Genomic DNA, 19,037 nt, shown 5'->3' on the forward strand with positions numbered 1-19,037 from the left:
CTTTCAAAACAGTGTCTGATACACTTTTATAAACACAGGAAAATATACATACATCTATACACACAAACCGAGAAAACGTTTGGAAGTAAATATATAAAAGTGCTATTATTATGTTAATAACACAGCCCTTGGAGGAAAAAGATATTACCATATTCATTCTGCCAATTAAGATGCATCCATTGTAAATTCTGACAAACACTGAAAATTGTAGGAACCAAAAGAATAGTCAACCAAAAAAAGACAAGCTTCAAAAATAGGACAATGAGTCCAATACTTGATCTTGAAAATTTAATTTGCAAGTGAAGAAAACTAAAAAAGAAAGACATAAAATGGCAAGCTCCAGCACAGGCACAAGCAGCCTATATGTCATTTTTAACAATGATTTTATTTCAGTGGTTAATTATGTATCTTGAAATCAATGAAAACAGATTATTGCTTGAAATTTGACTGTATTCTCAGATCCCATTTTTTTTTTACCATTACTTTAGTGGCTGTGATTTTTTTCCCTCAGTTTTAAGGAATAATACAACCATGTCATGCAATTCACCTTCATCAAAATGTTGGCAGGCCGATAGAGATTTCATGATGCTGTCAATGATAAGTTAATACCACAAGACTTTGTTGGCATCAGGATTTTAATGTCAACAATGGGGACTCCTAGAAAATGAAGCAACTGCCACCCACAAAGCTAGGGCATACTAATATAATATTTATAATATTATTTGCAAATGACATATCAGATAAAGGGTTACTATCCAAAATCTATAAAGAAGTGATCAAACTCAACACCCAAAAAACAATCCAGTGAAGAAATGGGCAAAAGACATGAATAGACACTTCTCCAAAGAAGACATCCAGATGGTCAACTGACACATGAAAAAATGCTCAACATCACTCATCATCAGGGAAATACAAATCAAAACCACGGGGTACCACCCACCTCACACCTGTCAGAATGGCTAACATTAACAACTCAGGCAACAGATGCTGGCGAGGATGTGGAGAAAGAGGATCTCTTTTGCATTGTTGGTGGGAATGCAAGCTGGTGCAGCCACTCTGGAAAACAGTATGGAGGTTCCTAAAAAATTAAAAATACAACTACCCTATGACCCAGCAATTGCACTACTAGGTATTTATCCAAGGGATACAGGTGTGCTGTTTCAAAAGGGCACATGCACTCCCATGTTTAAAGCAGCACTATCAATAACAGCTAACATATGGAAAGAGCCCAAGTGTCCATCGATGGATGAATGGATAAAGATGTGGTATATATACAATGGAGTATTACTCGGCAATCAAAAAGAATGAAATCTTGCCATTTGCAACTACATGGATGGAACTGGAGGGGATTATGCTAAGTGAAATTAGTCAGTCAGAGAGACAAAAATCTTATGACTTCACTCATATGAGGACTTTAAGAGACCAAACAGATAAACATAAGGGAAGGGAAACAAAAATAATATAAAAACAGGGAGGGGGACAAAACATAAGAGACTCTTCAATATGGAGAACAAACAGAGGATTACTGGAGGGGTTGTTGGGGGGGGAGGGGAATGGGCTAAATGGGTAAGAGGCATTAAGGAATCTACTCCTGAAATCACTGTTGCACTATATGCTAACTAACTTGGACGTAAATTAACAAAATAAATAAAATACTAAAAAAATATATATTGGTAGTATAAGGTATTTTTCTACTTGGAAGAATCCTACAAGCTCAATGTAATAAGAGAGTTTTAGCTACAGTAACTCCAGTCTTAATAGTTTGACCTAGGTTAAACTTAACTAAGACTTAGGTTACATATTTGTAAAATGGAGATTAACTGTATTCACTACAGACAGGGTTATTGTGAGAATCAGAGGAAATGATGCGTTTTAAGATGGGGCGCCCTGGGTGGTTCAGTCAGTTAAGCATCGAACTTCAGCTCAGGTCATGATCTCATGGTTCATGGGTTCAAGCCCCACATCAGGCTCTGTGCTGACAGCTCAGAGCCTGGAGCCTGCTTCAGATTCTGTGTCCTCCTCTCTCTTTGCCCCTCCCCCACTTATGACAGCATGCATTCTATTTCTCTCAAAAATAAACATTAAAAAAAAATTTTTAAAAGAGCTTAGAACAGCACTTGCATATGTTTCATATATTTGTTTAACAGTATGTTGTATGTGCTGAAATTCTCTGTCATCTATTTGGCTTATATACCTCATGCCAAAGTAATACAGTTCATAGAAAAATAAGGGTTAGAACTCACAATTCAGTAAGTCATGGGAATGAAAGGCAGAGAGCATAAGGAACACAGTCGATGATACTGTAATAGCAATGCAATGAGACAGATGGTAACTACGCTTATGGTGAACATAGTGTAATATATAAACTTGTCAAATCACTAAATTGTAAATCTGAAACTAATGTAATTGTGTCGACTATACTCAAATAAATTTTTTTATTTAAAAAAGAACTCACAACTCAGCATCTTCCTAATATGCCCTATATCTGTAAATAAAGCCCTATTTCTCTATACTTTAGCTTGTGTAAACTTTTCTATAATAATTATTTTAAACTCCTATATAGAAAAGTAGTTTGTGCACCTGGGTGGCTCAGTTGGTTGAGCATCTGACCCTTGATTTTGGCTTGGGATATAATCCCAGGGTTCCGAGATCGAGCCCCACTTCTGGCTCTGTGCTGAGTGTGGAGCCTGCTTAGGGTTCTATCTCTCCCTTTGTCCCCCTCCCCCGCTTGCACTCAAAAAAAAAAAAAAAAAGGAGGAAGAAGACAAGAAAAAAGAAAAAAAGAAAGTAGTTTCAACAAATGTGCAAATGTGGATCACAGATATATGATCCAAACATTTCAAAGCAATATAAATGATTAAAACTCCATTAACCAATAGCCACTGTAACTCAATGTGAACACTAGGCTGGAAAAAAAGATATGTTAGAACATTACATAAGGAAAAAAGTAGATGTTGGTACTATTCTAAAAGTGATATAAACCAAATTGGTCAAGTAGTATGACATTTTAAATTCTTGGTAAAATCCAATGAGATGAAATACCCTAATAAGTATTAATAACACTAATGCTAATAATACTTGCATACTGGCCAAGCTGTCCTTGATCTCTTATTGGCAAACTATTTTTTAAATAGCCTCAATATGATAATATGATGGCTGTCATAATCCTGCTTTGGAAAATCACTGTGTGATAAGTTATCATCTCTTTTTACACTGCCCTTTAATAAAATTATTAGAAAAGCAAAAACACAGTAAGTCAATGTTTCAAAGTATGCCTATTATTTTGGCCATGACTAAATAACCCCAAAATGTTTCCAATCTCTCTAGCATATTACACACACACACACACACACACACACACACACACACACACAGTGTTTTAATATATATGTTAATAAAAACTGATAGCGACTTTTGGTTGATTTTACTTTTAAAACCATTCATATACATAGCACGCACAACCTAACATTTTAGTTAAAAGACCATTGAAACTGAATAGCAGGTGATTTAGCATGAGTAACAGGTCAATTATACAGAATTGTAATTGTTTCTGTGCATTGGGATTTTATGTTAAACATGGGAATGTGATGGTGAGCAGCCATATTTGATTTTAATTGCTGCAGCTTGAGTTCTCTAAAACATCAGGAGAACACTAGAGAAAATGACATGAGGCAAGGGAGATGAAAATGATGCTGCAGAGGGAACTCTGGTAACAAATGTAGCTCTCTCTGAGGGATTGGCTATGATTTACAGGGAAGGATAAGCCTCTTCCAAAGAGTCTCCTCCAGCATTAGACAACTCCCTTTACTTTCCTCAGTACTGAAAGCAGAAAAGACATACTTTTCCATCAATAAATGCCTGAAGAATTGCAAACCATTTTTCAGAACAGCAAAATCTTTAGGCTTTCTTTAGCTCCTTCAACATTCTTACACTGACAAAGAAGCATTTCATACTATGCCCCAAAGAAGATAAATCTGTTCAAAATCTTTAAACAAAACAGGGGTGCCTGGGTGGTTCAGCTGGTTAAGTGTCTGGCTCTTGATTTCAGCTCAGGTCAGTAGTCTTATGGTTCGTAGGATCAAGCCCTGCATCGGGCTGACTGGCAGTGTAGAGCTGGCTTGGGATTCTCTCTGCCCCTCCCTGTGTACTCTCTCTCTCTTTCTCTGTTAAAATTAATAAATTAATTAAAAAAAAACTTTAGACAAAATAAAATGACAAATAAAGCTGATAAATGAAAAAGAATAAAATAAAAATATACAAAACCTGTAAACCCAGATAAGAAATCTGTTAGAAACAGTAGTAATAGATGCACAATGAAAGGTCTTTCCTACCAATGAGCCAATGGGGAAGAGGACAATGACTCAGACACCTGAATCTTTCTTCTGCTTTCCATGAAGAGCCCTTCCTGAAAGCATTCAGGTAGCAATAGTGACGATAAAAGCACCTTGGGATAGAATTATGGGCCATAAAAATCAACTACATTTTCTGAGTATTTACTAAGCATTTTATAGGAATTATTTCATCGAATCCTTAACAGAGCTCTGTGAAGTTTGTTCTCATGTAGAGATAAGAATATTGAAACTTGGGCTTTAAGGAACATGTATGAGGTAGCACAAGAGGCACAGCTGATTCAAACCCAGTCTGTCTCACTTCAGAACTACATTGTCAATTACATTGCTCAAATGAGACACATACATGTCAAAGTCAATAAAATATAAGGATGGTATAGCATTTGTAAAACTAAAGGACTTCTGAAATACAATTACCATTACTATTCATTGTTACTCAGTTAATATCCTCTAGACTTTAAGACTTTTGGCTCCTGACCACCCCCCAAAAATGTGTATATAGTATATATGCTTGAATTTTATAGTGATTTATTATACATATATGAAATATTTGTTTCATAAAACTATACTCATCCTTACTACATGTAACATATTCTAATATATTCTATTCTTTTCTCTTAATGCTGGAATTAATTTCATGACCCACAAATAGGTGGTATCTTGCAATTACCAAAAAAAATAAACAAACAAAAACAAACTCAGCTCTGGACCATAAGTGCATGTATGTTTGGAAATACAAAGAGAAGTATGAACATCCTGTCATGTTAGAACTTCATATAGCCATCCTGAGAGAAGATTAAATAAAATATGTATGTGGGAAATCACTTAGCAGAGTCTGGCACAAAGGCATATTTGGTAAATATGTTTCCACGAAACCTCTTGCAGCACTACTGTCCCCAAACATTTAGAGAAGTGAAGCTACACCACCACCATCATAAGCATTATAGTCACTGAGCTGCCAGCCAAGGTTGACTTTTTGATTCTTAACCAACATCAAAGAATGGAAGTGTACTACCTACATGCCCTTCCTGATAAAAGCAACTTCTTGTTTCCAAAAAAATTTTTATGAGCCATTTTGATACAAAAATTTTTAAAGTATATTAAACACTGACTTGACTTCTTGAAAGGACTAGACAGAATTTAGCCTTTTCAAGGACACAGGGTCACACTTCTGCATGCACAATGGTGCAGAACACTCAACTTTACAACTAGTAGATAGGTCACCTAATTCAAATCTCCCACTTTACAGATGAACAAACTGGTATCCCAAGAGGAGATGCAATTTGTCCAAAGTCACCCAATAGAAAGGTCAAGTGATTCCCATCACACCATGCTGCCACATCTATTATTGTACTATGTCGAGCACTATCTAGCAAGGTAGTCACAATATAAGAACAATACTTTTGTAATGTCTCTTATATTTGTTATTTTGGTTATCTCATTTCTTTCCCCATAATCTTTAGCAATAAAACTCTTAAGTCAAAAAAGATCTAGAGGCACCTAGGTGGCTCAGTTGGTTAAGCGTCCAACTTCAGCTCAGGTCATGATCTCATGGTTCATGGGTTTGACCCAATTCAGGCTCTGTGATGACAGCTCAGAGCCTGGAGCCTGCTTTGGATTCTATGTCTCCCTCTCTCTCTCTGCCTCTCTCTCAAAAATAAACTTTAAAACAAAAAAGGATCTATGTTAGGGCACCTGGGTGGCTCAGTCAGTTAAGCGTCCAACTCTGGCTCAGGTCATGATCTCCTGGTTTGTGAGTTTGAGTCCCACATAGGGCTCTCTGCTGTCAAAGCAGGACCTGCTTCGGATCCTCTGTCTCCCTCTCTTTCTGCCCCACCTTGGCCTGCACGAGTGTGTTCTCTCTCTCTCGCTCTCTCTCTCTCTCAAAAACAAAAATTAAAATAAAAGGGATCTATGTGTTTATCCTCTGCAGGAAAAATTTTAAGCTAGCCCGTCTTAGGGAAAGAACTCCCAAAATATAATGTCTGTGGTGTACTTCAGAAAGAAAAGGGATGCAGACTGAATCACTATGTGGTCTTCAGAAAGCAAAAAGGATGCAATGAAAAGCCCACATTGGTTTAAGAACAAACAGTTCTGTGGATGTGACTGTCAGAAACCTCAACCAGTCTCTGAAAATAGGCAATATCGTAAACTTCACAAGGGCAGAGACTAAGTTCTCAGTAAATGTGAGTTGAATACTCTGAAAAATGAGTGTTTGTCACTACATAAACTGGTCCCAGGCCATTGTACTGTTGGATGTAGGCTTGCACTTTAGCTGTCTGTCTCTTCCCTTTCCTATTAAGACATGAACTGTCACTTATGTCTAATGACACCACCCAAATACAGCTTTTGTAGAAGTTGATAACACTGTATCTTCTAAATAGGATGTTTCTAATATGCTCTGAGAACACTAGAATTATTTCTGAAATTAGAATAAATATGCTCTAATTAAGGGCCTGAAGGATTCCACTATGTAAGAAGCACGTCAATATTACCACAGCTCTCCTAACTTCCATCTTGCCTGCTCTTCTGTTGAATTGTTGGCTCTGAAGCAGACTGCAGTACAGAGGTTGCCTGATGTCACCTCCATTGAGGTGTTATGTTACTGGGACTATTTTTAACCTGAAACCAAGGATACTTCTCTGTAACCTACAAAATTATCATTCCAATGTCTTTTTAAACAGCAAAATGCCTTGAAAATGACGACTGTGTACCCCAACTGAAAGCCACTTTCTAGACACATCATTTATTTCCAGTTTTGTCCTCTCCTTTGAGACTCCAGTCAGCCTTCCTTCCTTTTTTCCTTTTTCTACTTTATTTTTCACAGTTCAAACACTTTATTTTATTCATCTGCCTTTGGGTGTCTGAGAGATATTTCCTGTATTTTGTAATCAAAAGGATATGGACATAACTAAGAAAATACATACAAAACTTTATCTTCCCATAATCTCTTCAAAACATGATCTTAAGGGAAATCTTATGATATGTAAAGTAAAAAACAAAAAACAGAAAAACACTAATCAAAGACAAAGGGATTTAAGTATTATCCACATGATTTTACTTGAAGCAATGGTCTCTTGATGACATAAACTAGAACTAAATTTACTAAAATAAAAATTACATTTCATAGTCTACTTCTTCATGTTTGTGATACATGCATGATTAACTCTGCTTTTTTCAGTAAAACTGAATCTAAGAAATGCTACTTTTTCTAAGATTTACTCAAGCTAGTATTTAGTAATGCAAACATTTTTAAGGCTACTTTCAGCAAACTATTTCAAAAAAGAAATATTCCAAACACATTAAAAATAATTCCAATTAAAGATGAACATAAAGGAAGGGAAGCAAAAATAAGATAAAAACAGAGAGGGACACAAACCTTAAGAGACTCTTAAATACAGAGAACTGAGGGTTGCTGAATGGGTGTTGGGTGGGGGATGGGCTAAATGGGTGATGGGCATTAAGAAGGGCACTTGTTGGGATGAGCACTGGGTGTTGTATCTAGTGAGGAATCACTAAATTATATTCCTGAAATCATTATTACACTAGATGTTAACTAAATTGGATTTAAATAAATAAATTAAATAATTCCGATTAAATAATGATTGGAATTATTCAAGTCATTTGGGAAACAACTTTTAACTAATTTTTCCATCTTGACATGCCTAAAAACAAAGCTTCATAACATGAATTTATGCAATGTGCTTGATAAACTCAGAATATGTTCACCAGTAAGTGATATGAAAAACAACTTTTAAGATTAAATTCAAATAAGTTTTTCCCATACTTTGAGAAATATTACTCTCACTGGAACAAGTCTAAAATGAATCTTTTTTTTAAATACACCAGATGCCACCTAATTCAATTTTCTGGATCACACACAGCATCTTCCTACCTCTACCATAACAGACTCTAACAGAATGAAAATAGTTCATATTATGAACTGAACCAGAAAGCAAACTATTTATTATAAGAATTAGTAGCATTTAATAGGAATTAGCACTCTTATCAATTAAAATTTGAATCCAGATAGGAAAAAAATCTCTTAATGTTTCAAAAAAATTTAAAAACACCCCAACTTTCTAGGTAAAAAAAAAAAGGAAGGCAATAATATAGAATCCAAGTATGGTATTAACAACTATTCAAAAATGGATGTTCTTCTCAGTTTCAAAATAGAGTGGAGAGAACAAATGAATAGTCTATAGGCTCCTTCCAGCTCTCATCCAACATTTGTTCACAGCAGCTACAGACAAGTTTTCTGCAGCCATGCAGTTTTCAGGATGGGAATAAACATGTCTTTGCTGTCCTGAGAACAATTACCCAAGTGCCACTACAATAAGAATTTTTGATTAGACAACACCTGAAAGGACATCTAGTGTACCCTCTCTGTATTTAAAAACAAGGAAACTGAGGCTCAGAGCGATTAAATGCCCTAGTAATTCAAACAGGTATATTTAAATACCTGCAAGATCTAGTAATTTTTCCCAATTATTAGAGTATATTAGAGTTATATGGGTTAACTCTAAGGGTCTGAATCACTGATTCTCCTTCTGAGATGGAATGGGCCTTTGGAAATTTACCAGCTGTGTGATCTTGAGCACACTGCAACCTTTCTAAGCCCCAGTTTCCTCTTCTGTAAAGTGTAGAGAATACGTACTCTAACGAGGTGGTTGTGAGAATTGCATACGGCTTGTAAAGTGCTTAGCACATCGATTAGCAAATAATAAGCATTCAAAACCAGGTAGCTATAATTTTTACTCGGCCCTGGCAACATGGCTGCCCCTACTGTTTGAGAAAACAGCGAACTCCATTCATTAACACAATGGACAGGTATTCATCCACCAGAGCTTTTCCGGCCTACCACATTCTGCAAACAGCAGAAAACCCCACTCAACAACCTATTTCACCACATTTCAAATCCACCCTTTACACTGTTAAAAAACAAAATACTAACTGCTGCCAAATGTCTTCTACCACAAGTGGTACGTTGAATTTGTCAACTAGATATTGAAGGGGATTTTCTGGCTCCACCCAAAACATGGAGAATAAATGATGTGAAAACAAGGGGAAGATAAGGTCACACACCTGAAATGGAATTCACAGAAGCTTCTTCTCAGCTCATTTAGTTGTGAGTAGATAGGTGGGTGTCAGAAAGCAAAACGCTACCTTTCAGCATCATAAAGCAGGAATAATGGCTACCTCAACAAAATACAATTCCCCAGGCCTCTCAACATAAAAGAATCCGTTTCCTGGTCCTAGTAATTAATACGCACACGAACAACACCTGAGCATCCTTCTCGAAAAACTGAAGGCTAAGCTGTATCCGAGCTGCAATACACCCTAGGACTACATAAATATATGAAAAACTCCTACTAAAGGGCGAGACAAAATTACGGAGAATATCGCCTTGAAATCAACAAGGTGGGGATCATGTTACGCCAAAAGGCGTCTCCATGGATAAAGTCCCGATCCTCCATTCTCATGACACTGCAAAACCCACCACCCTCTAAGGAAATTACAGGAACCACCCGCAGCACCCAACCTCAGCAATCGGCATCGATCAGATCGACCCCTACTCAAACGGCGCTAAGTACCGTGGGTCCAAGCCCCTCCCTGGAGCTGCTAACTCCCGCGCTGACTCCACACTACCTCACTTCCTTCCAGTCCTCCCTACTATGCTCAACCCCCGGCATTTCTCACCAACCTTCGCCACTGACAGAAAAGGTAGGAACGAGATAGACTTCCTACACTTTGTTCGGGGAGTACCAGAGCCACACATACCCGTCCCTATTACGATCACGTCAAACTCCGAAGGGAGATTATCCGCCATCTTGAGAGAAAAGGTGTCATGTGACTATCGCTTGTGGAAATGAGATCAAGTCAGGCATTGCCCTGGTAGAAGGCGGAAGGGAAAACAGTGCATCCTGGATATTGTAGTTCTTGGGTGTCCGGTCCAGGTAGGCGGCTACAACATTTTATTTGAAATGTTTACGCGAATGTTAAAAGTTCAATTTATTTTCCAGGCAGAGTGCAGTGGCGCATTTAGCCTGGAGGTTTGAGGTAGTAATGAGGTGGAGATTTTCACTCTAGCTAGCTAGGATGAATGTGGGGAAACCTGGGTGTCCCTTGACGATGAAGCAAGAATTGGAATATATGAAGGGTGGAGTGAAATTGAAAGGGGATTGCTCTGTGAACAAAGGAAATTTTCATTCCAGTCTTGAAACTGTTTCCCCTAGCGTGTCTGTTCTTTTGTTTTGGCCTCTGAGGCATAATTTTACGCACCAACACTTTAAAACTATATCCCATATATTTTTTGCCTCCATACCTCCCCAACGAAAACCCACGAAAACCGTCTCGCCCTAGTCTAGCCCTAGTTTCTCCAGAATGGAACCTAAATTGAGTCTGCATTTGTTCTAGTTAGTCCAGCCGGACATCCGGCAGTATATATTTAGAAAATTAGCCTTGCTTTACAGCACCGAAAAAAGATATGAAAGCGTAGTAGTTGCTTGATAAGCGTCTAATGATTCTGAATCTAGTTTTTTATACATATGCACGGAGTCCATACAAGATTCTTCTGATAAGCTGCTGCAGAAATGACCATGATAAAATGGCCTTTATAGTAAAGTGATTGTATTTGATAAGGGGCTTTAGGGTTCGTTGTGTAGTTATTTTATAAGCGTTTCAAAATAATTCAAAGCGAGTGCAGTAGTGGACCTTCCCTTACACAACTTGTCCTCTGAATCTTTTGTGGTTTCCCAGTCGCACTGTTGTTCCTCCAGCATGGGATTATCTTCCCATTCTCTACCTAACATATCCTTAAGATTCAGTTTAGCTTCTACCACCTCCTCCTTTTATGTCCTCCCTATATTGGGTTAAATTTCCATAGGTAGTGCTAACATTCTGTCATAGTCTTCCATGTTGCCCTGAAATTATTTGCATTTAGGTTGGTTCCTATACAGTACACATATCTACATATGTACAAAAATACACACCCAGATAGGCCTAAATTATAAGACCTTCTATGACAGGGACTGTGCCTTATTTATCTTTTTACCCCCTGCATCTAACGTGGGCCTCTTGCTTAGTAGGATGCCAGTATTTGCTGAACTGGTTAGTTCTGACTCCCTTAATAGATGGTAAGTACTGTGAATACAGGGACTGAGTATTCCATCTTTATATCTACCCACAACTATCATGTGTCATATTTTGAAGATGATCAATACCTGTTTCTTTGCTAAGGTTCCATGAAAATTCTTTAAAACTGTACTTTACTGGGGTTGGGTTTTGTTTTGTTTTGCTGCATTTTGCCATAATCTTTAGCAACATTTTACATGCTTCATTAATTTATTTTATGGGTTATCTGGATGTATTGAACAATTCTTTTGTGATATGGTCCTCTGATGAATATTTTGTGTAAGAGATTTCTTTGAGAAGTGTAAGGTATTGTTCAGTAAATCACTCTGCCATTTGCCTTGATATGAAAAGAAAGTTTTGAGTACTAACAGAAGTGAAATAGATCTTATCTGTTAGATCTATGAGATTCTTAATACCATCAGTGGAAATGAAAATTAATAGATTTCCCAGAGTAAACACAGGAAACTTTCCAAAATCTCCTTTAACAGTGAGAAGCTATGGATGGGTAGTTAAAAACATGATAAATTAAGGTATCTCTATCATACTTTGGCAATATCTGTATACTTGTGTGTGTATCTTTTTCAATATGAGTGTATCTTTCTATGGATTCAGAAATTTTATAACAATCAGACACACTGTGAAGACACTGCTTATCATTTCATTCAATTTTCCTCAAATATTTATTGAATACCTACTATGTGCAAAACACTGATTTAGATGATGGAATTACAGCAATGAATAAAACAGACAAAAACCTCTGACTTCATTAAGTTTACATCTAATAGGGTATAAAACAAAATAAACAAGTAATTGGTCTGTCATGCTAATATTCCAATATGTTTTGCCTCAAATATGAAATCCCTTTTATTCTGAAGTTAGAAAGCAGGACCCTTGGAAAAATAAATTTGCCAGCCTATATTTAGCTGTCCTTTCTCTATTACACACTCTCTGAACATGGAAAATATGGTTACATTAGAAAAAATTAAAAGCCTCTGCATGGAGAAAGTGTTCAAAATACCTTTTATTTCAAATGTATTTTTATAGATCTCCTGTAAAGTAAAGACAAATATAGGGGTTGATAATGTCAGTAAAATAGCATGAAGCAAAGCAGCTTAATTGCTGTCTATTCTGTTATTCTAAGGATGTCTATTTTTGAGAAGTGAAATATTTTATTTGGATAAGTCATAGTACGAGATGATGGATACATATTGACTTACTGTATTAAATCACTGTGATCCTAATTTTGTACTTAATGGTTTCCTGAGTTGAAAACCATGATTCCCTGAATATTTACCTTGTATTCAGAAGGTTACATAACTGTGTGATCTGACATAACAAATGTTTATAAACTGGTAATTTAATGGTCTCTATCCCTGGCCTTTCCTTTGAGCTCCAGATCCATATATCCAATCCCTTACTCAACATCTCTTCTGAACATGTGCACTACTGAACTCCTGAACATTTCAGCCCCACTCCCAAACCTCTTCATCCAGTGTTCCCTACCTCAGAAATGGTACTACCTTCTAATTAGTTACTCAAGTCAAAAACTTAAGAATTATCCTTGATATATTATTCTCTTTCACTCTTAAACCACTTCATCATCAACTCTTGCCATATCTATCTCAAAGTTATATTGTAAACATACCCACCTCTCAATCTGGACTGCCCCCGTAATCTCTTGCCTAGACTACTACAATAGGCCCCAGCTCGACCCTTGATTTATGCTTGCTTCTCTCCAGTCCACTGTAGAGGAGAGTAAACTCTTAAAAATTCAAATCTAGGGGCATCTGGGTGGCTCAGTCATTTTAGCGGCTAACTCTTGATTTCAGCTCAGGTCATGATCTCACAGTTTGTGAGGCTGAGCCCTGCATCAGACTCCACACTGTCAGCACAGATTGGGATTCTCTCTCTCCCTCCCTCTCTCTCTGCCCCTACCCTGCTTGCACTCTCTCTCTCAAAATAAATAAACTTTTTTTAAAAAAAGATTTTAAAAAATTTTAATTCAAATATAAGGGCACCTGGCTGGCTTAGTTGGTGGAGCATGTGGCTCTTGGTCTCAGAGTTGTGAGTTCAAGACCCACATTGGGCATAGAGGTTACTTAAAAATTAGATGTTAAAAAAATTCAAATCTAATTATGTCCTCCCCTACCTAAAATCGACATGATTTCCCATTACTCTTAAAATACACTCCAAAATTTTAAGCATGGTCTAAAAGTCCGTGCTGAACTCTCCAGGCTCTTCTCATACCTGTCACCCTTCTCTCTCTAAGCTCCATCCATATTGTCTCTCCTTCATTTTGTCTGATACACCATGCTCCTTCCTTCTTCAGGGCCTTCATTCATGTTCTTCCATATTCCTGAGGTATACTTTTGTCCTTCTTCTCCCTTTCTCCTAACTTAATCCTACTCATTTTGCAGTTCATTCAGAATATCACTTTCTCTTGTAAGTCTTCATCTAATCCTCAATCTACCTTAAGTCTCCTTTCACCCTATACTTCTCCTTTGTTCAACTTTTCATGATTGGAAATATCAAATTACTTATGCAGTTTCTTATTTTACATCTGTTACCCTCCTAGGAGGTGAGTTATGCAAAGGCAAGGGCCATACCTATGTTTTTCATCATTATATTTCCAGTACCATCATTCAGTGCCTAGCGTATAGTAGGCACTGAAAAATATCTGCTGAAATCCCACTTCTGGGTATATATCCAAAGCAAATAAAATCACTATCTCAAAGATATATCTGCACTCCTATGTTCATTGCAACATTATTCACAGTAGCCAAGATATAGAAACAACTTCAGTGTTCATCAACAGATGGAGATATATATATATATATATATGTACACATATATGTGTATACACACACATATATATCTATATACACACACATAGATACATATATGTTTAGATAGATTTATACAAATGAATATTAATCATTCCTTAAATAGAGAAATTCTGCCACCTGTATTTTTTTACATAATATATTTAGGAGATCCTGTGTTCTCAGAACATATAGGGACACCTCATTTTTAATGCTTTCCTATAATTCCATTGTATGAATATGCCATGATTTTACTTAATATTCCTCTATTGATGGATATTTAGTTTTTTCCTATAACAAATGATATTGCAATGAACATCATTTTCTTGGAGAGGCAGTATAGAATAATGGTTATGAGTTCAGACTCTTCGCCAGACTTCCTAGGTTGGAGCCCCAATTTTATCTTCTACCAACTGAATGGTCTCAGATAAGTTACTTAACATTTCTTAACCTCAGTTTCCTCATATGTAAAATTGCAACAATAATATAACTTACCCTCCATGGGAGTTATGAGGGGTAAATAAAGCCCTTAACACTGTATTTGATGGTAGTAAGCACTCAATAAATAGTAGCAGCAGCAGTAGTAGTCGTAGTAGTAATAGCAGCAGCAGTCATTGTGAGCATGTGGGAGATACCAACTTCCATCAATCAGATTGGCAAAAATGAAATTATTTGATAGCATACAGTATTGATAAACTTCTGAGGGAGCAAGCTCACTCATACAGTGCTAACGGAAGTGGAAATTGATACAATTTGTTGAAAGAAATTTGGCAGTATTTGTCAACATTTTAAATGCATATATTTGGTGATTCAGCATTTTCTCATATTAAATTTATCCTGCAGACTAGTGAATTGTTTTATTCATATGTCAAATGATATGACACCATATTGATCCTCTCAATATTTCTCTGACTTTTGGGTTTTAAATTCATGTGACCGAAACAAAACTTTTCATGTTAATAGTTATTTTTGACATGTGGTATTATAGAATATGTAATTTTTTCTTAAGTAAAATACAAATTCTCTCCTTCCCTAATGGCTTGGGAATTGAACATATAAGCATATTTAAGAAAGGCTTATATAACTTCAAGGACTGTAAAAGTTAGTACTATGAGGGTAGGGATCTTTGTTCATTGACTCCTAAGCATCTAGAAGATGCCTGTAATTGAATAAGAGCTTAATAAATGTTTCTTAAATGCTGAAGGAGTGGATATCTAAAATAATCCCCTATGAAACACCTTTCAGTGCCATGGCCAGCCTTTTTCCCAAAGTGCCTTCTGGAGAAAAGTAATTCTGTAGGATGTTAATAGGGGCTGCACTATCAAATACAATTAGAGAGCAATAAAAGTCAAATGGTTTCTTTACTGGAGGATTCTTCAGATATTTTATAATAAATATACATGTGAGCTATGAAGATTTCTTAATAACCTTAAAAAAAATTTGAGTATACTTGACAAAATAACTTTTAAAGGAAGAACATACTTTGGGAAACACTAGGCTGGACTATTGGTCTAACTCAGAATAACATTTCTTGTGTGTTTCACAGATGATGTTTTTGTCCCACCATCATTAAGACACAGCAAAAAAATTTCTAGGAGTGATAATGGGACCAGATGGACCAGAACTATTACATACATACTCGTTCCAAATGTCAGTGTTACTAGTACAGTTTATAATCCAGCAGTCATATAATTTTACACACCCATGTATGCACACACGTACACACACAAATTCAATTCACTACCATGGAATCTCATTCTTACTATATTGTAAACAACCAAACTTACCAGACACTGATCTAGTATAAACTAAAGTAAGAGTGCCAGATAAACCACTGATACTCTAAGTTTATCTTTAAGTTTACAAGAGCTTCTTAGAAAATAGTTATGTCTGTATGAATGTGTATCTCTTAACACTGTGAAAAACAAGCAATAACAGTTAAGGAAGTAAATTATTAACTCCTTAATACAAGTTTCAGACTTACAAAGGAAAAACTTTTTTTAATGCAGAACTAATGTTTGAGCTTGCTTTGAATTAAAAATTTTCTATCTCTAACCCTGTGGTTGTAGTGATAATAAAAATTCATGAGCACAAGTATTCTGGACAGTAAAACATAGCTGGAAGTGGAGAAAATCCAGTCTACTGGAGAATAACCTGAAACTACCCAAAGTTGTACTTTTGTGAGCATACGCACTCTTTGAGGTATACCCAGTTGAAGTCAGCTTGGACTTTTCCATTTCAAATATATACAAATATTATCCCATCATACTATTTTCTGTTGTATAAAATTCAGGTTCTTTGAGTTCATGTTCATTTCTACCTTTCAACAATAATCAATGTTGTGAGAGCAATTATTTCCACTATATCAGAAGTATGTTTTAAATACGAGTTTTAGTATCAAAATGATTATTTGTGCTATTGTATTTGTCAGTTTATTCAATACAGAAATATTCAGAATACATTTGTATTTTTTTTCACTTTCCTTACAAAACAAAACAAAAAAGCTATGAATAATTTGGTGGGAATTTCACAAATCCTTACAGATAGTCTTGCTGTTCTTCTTGTAGCTGTTTAATTGTAATGTCAGTAATACAAAACAACATACCAAATTTTGCATGGATGAATAAGCACATTCAATAAGGAAGATTTAATAGAGTAAATCTAATACTGGATTAAACATTTTCTGCATAACAGACCATAAAATGGGCATTTATTTTACCAATGGATCCTTGGCATTAGAAGTAAATAGAAGTGCATACCAACGTAATTAAACTGAATATTCAGTGGCCTGATTGCAGAGTTTTCCTACATTTTGTTGTGGTAACATCCTGTTAATTAGAATTGTCTAAACATATTCAAGCACACATATTGAAAAAGTTACGTATAAACATTTCATTTGCATTTCATCATTCAATAAATCAATTTGTTTTATTATCCTCAGAGTTTGAACATAGTAAACTTTCTGTATGATTGCACAAAGTAAAAAATTCAAATATATGGATGGGGTGCCTGAGTGGTTCAATTAGTTAAGCATCAGACTCTTGATTTCAGCTCAGGTTATAATCTCACAGTTTGTGAGTTCAAACCCTTCATCAGGTTCTGCACTGGCAGCACAGAGTCTGCTAGGGATTCTCTCTCTCCCTCTCCTTCTGCCCCCTCCCCCACTCACACATGCATACATATGCTCTCTCTCTCTCTTAATTTCTCAAAAATAAAATTAAATTAAAATAAATTAAGAATGGGTACCTGAGTGACTCAGTCAGTTGTGTCCTACTCTTGGTTTCGGCTCACGTCATGATCTCACAATTCGTGAGTTTGAGCCCCACATCAGGCTCCATGCTGACAGAGTGGAGCCTGTTTTGGATTCTCTCTTCCCTCTCTCTCTGCCCCTACCCCACTCGCATGTGCTCTCCCTCTCTCTCTCTCTCTAAAAATTAATAAACTTAAAAACATTTAAATATAAAGAATGAATGAATGAGTGAACACATGAAAACTGCAATATGGGATGGGTTCACATTTGAATATTTGATTTTTCATTTTTCATTAAAAAAATCTTTTTTTCTTAAAAATGTTTGCTTATTTATTTTGAAAGAGAGAGATAGAGCACAAGTGGGGAGGGGCAGAGAGAGAGGGAGACAGAAATCCCCAGCAGGCTCCACGCTGTCAGTGTAGAGCTTGATGCAGGGCTCGAACTCACCAACCCTGAGATCATGACCTAAGCTGAAGTTGAACACTTAACTGACTGAGCGACTCAGGCACCCCATAATAAGAAAAAACTTCTTATTTAAAGATATATTTAATCTCAGAGGGTGAATTATTCCCCCCAAATTTGCTTACAAAACCTCATATCAAAGTTTTTAACATGGCTATTCATAATAAAATTTTCAAATATTCTGTAGTTTGTACTAATAGTCTCTCTTATTAATTGTACTTTATCAGTATAGTTTTTTTTTACTATAATGCATTTATGTTGTTTTTCAATGCAAAAGCATTTTTAATTAATTAATCTTTATCAGGAAATAATTGAATAACCTAAGATTCAGAACTTTTATTTTCTTTAATCCTCAAGGATAATGTTTTATTCAGTCAATGTATGACTCAAACCATTAGGAATGGAGTCATTTCATGTTTGGACTAACTTTGTGACAAGTTTGACTATAATGAGGGCATTTGAACTATATTTTATATTCTTTATAGGTACAAAATAGGAGTGTGGAGAGAAATATATGAAATACCTGCTAAAAAGCAGGAATTGTCTCTATATTTCTATAGTACTAATGTCTACCATCGCCACTATACCTTCTCATGGATGCTTTCCCTCCTTCCTCCTGCCAAAAGGCCACAGTCATGTTTTAAATGCCACATGATTTCAAGCCTCTAACCATAGTTGATTGAGGACAAAGAATAAAGCTGACCCAAGAGAAACCATGGCTTGCAAAGATTTATGCCTAAACTTGAGGCCTGTTTTAAAAAGATAACCTGAGCCAATCAGACTCCCTTTTCAGGAAATTCTAAATAAATGACATAGAAGATGCAGTATAACAAAAGCCAAAACAAAATACTGAGATTCGACTTCACTGTAAGGTGAGTTGGAGCAGCCATTATGTAAGGCATCCATCTTTTGTATGCACTTAATCAAGATAGGTACTAGAGGAAGTCAACTGCTAAAGAGAAAGGAGAGTAGAGGAGATATGGAGAGAGGAGTATGATTGCCATGAGAGCAAGAGCAAGT

The 19,037-nt window shown here is 36.2% G+C and overlaps 1 protein-coding gene across 1 annotated transcript in view; it reads right to left on the reverse strand.

The window, feature by feature from the left end:
* CHM (CHM Rab escort protein) overlaps positions 1–10,181 on the reverse strand; it is a 261,692-nt gene extending 251,511 nt beyond the window's left edge. The window contains exon 1 of the mRNA XM_047076287.1: positions 10,131–10,181. Within this exon, the coding sequence (XP_046932243.1) occupies positions 10,131–10,179 (49 nt within the window). The 5' untranslated portion in view covers positions 10,180–10,181. The remainder of the gene's footprint in view (positions 1–10,130) is intronic.
* Positions 10,182–19,037: the final 8,856 nt, after the last annotated feature.

This window comes from Lynx rufus, unplaced genomic scaffold (genome assembly GCF_022079265.1).
Source record: "Lynx rufus isolate CCGP_SWC_20201006 ecotype Redwood Valley unplaced genomic scaffold, mLynRuf1.p SCAF_14, whole genome shotgun sequence".
NCBI classification, from domain to species: domain Eukaryota; kingdom Metazoa; phylum Chordata; class Mammalia; order Carnivora; family Felidae; genus Lynx; species Lynx rufus.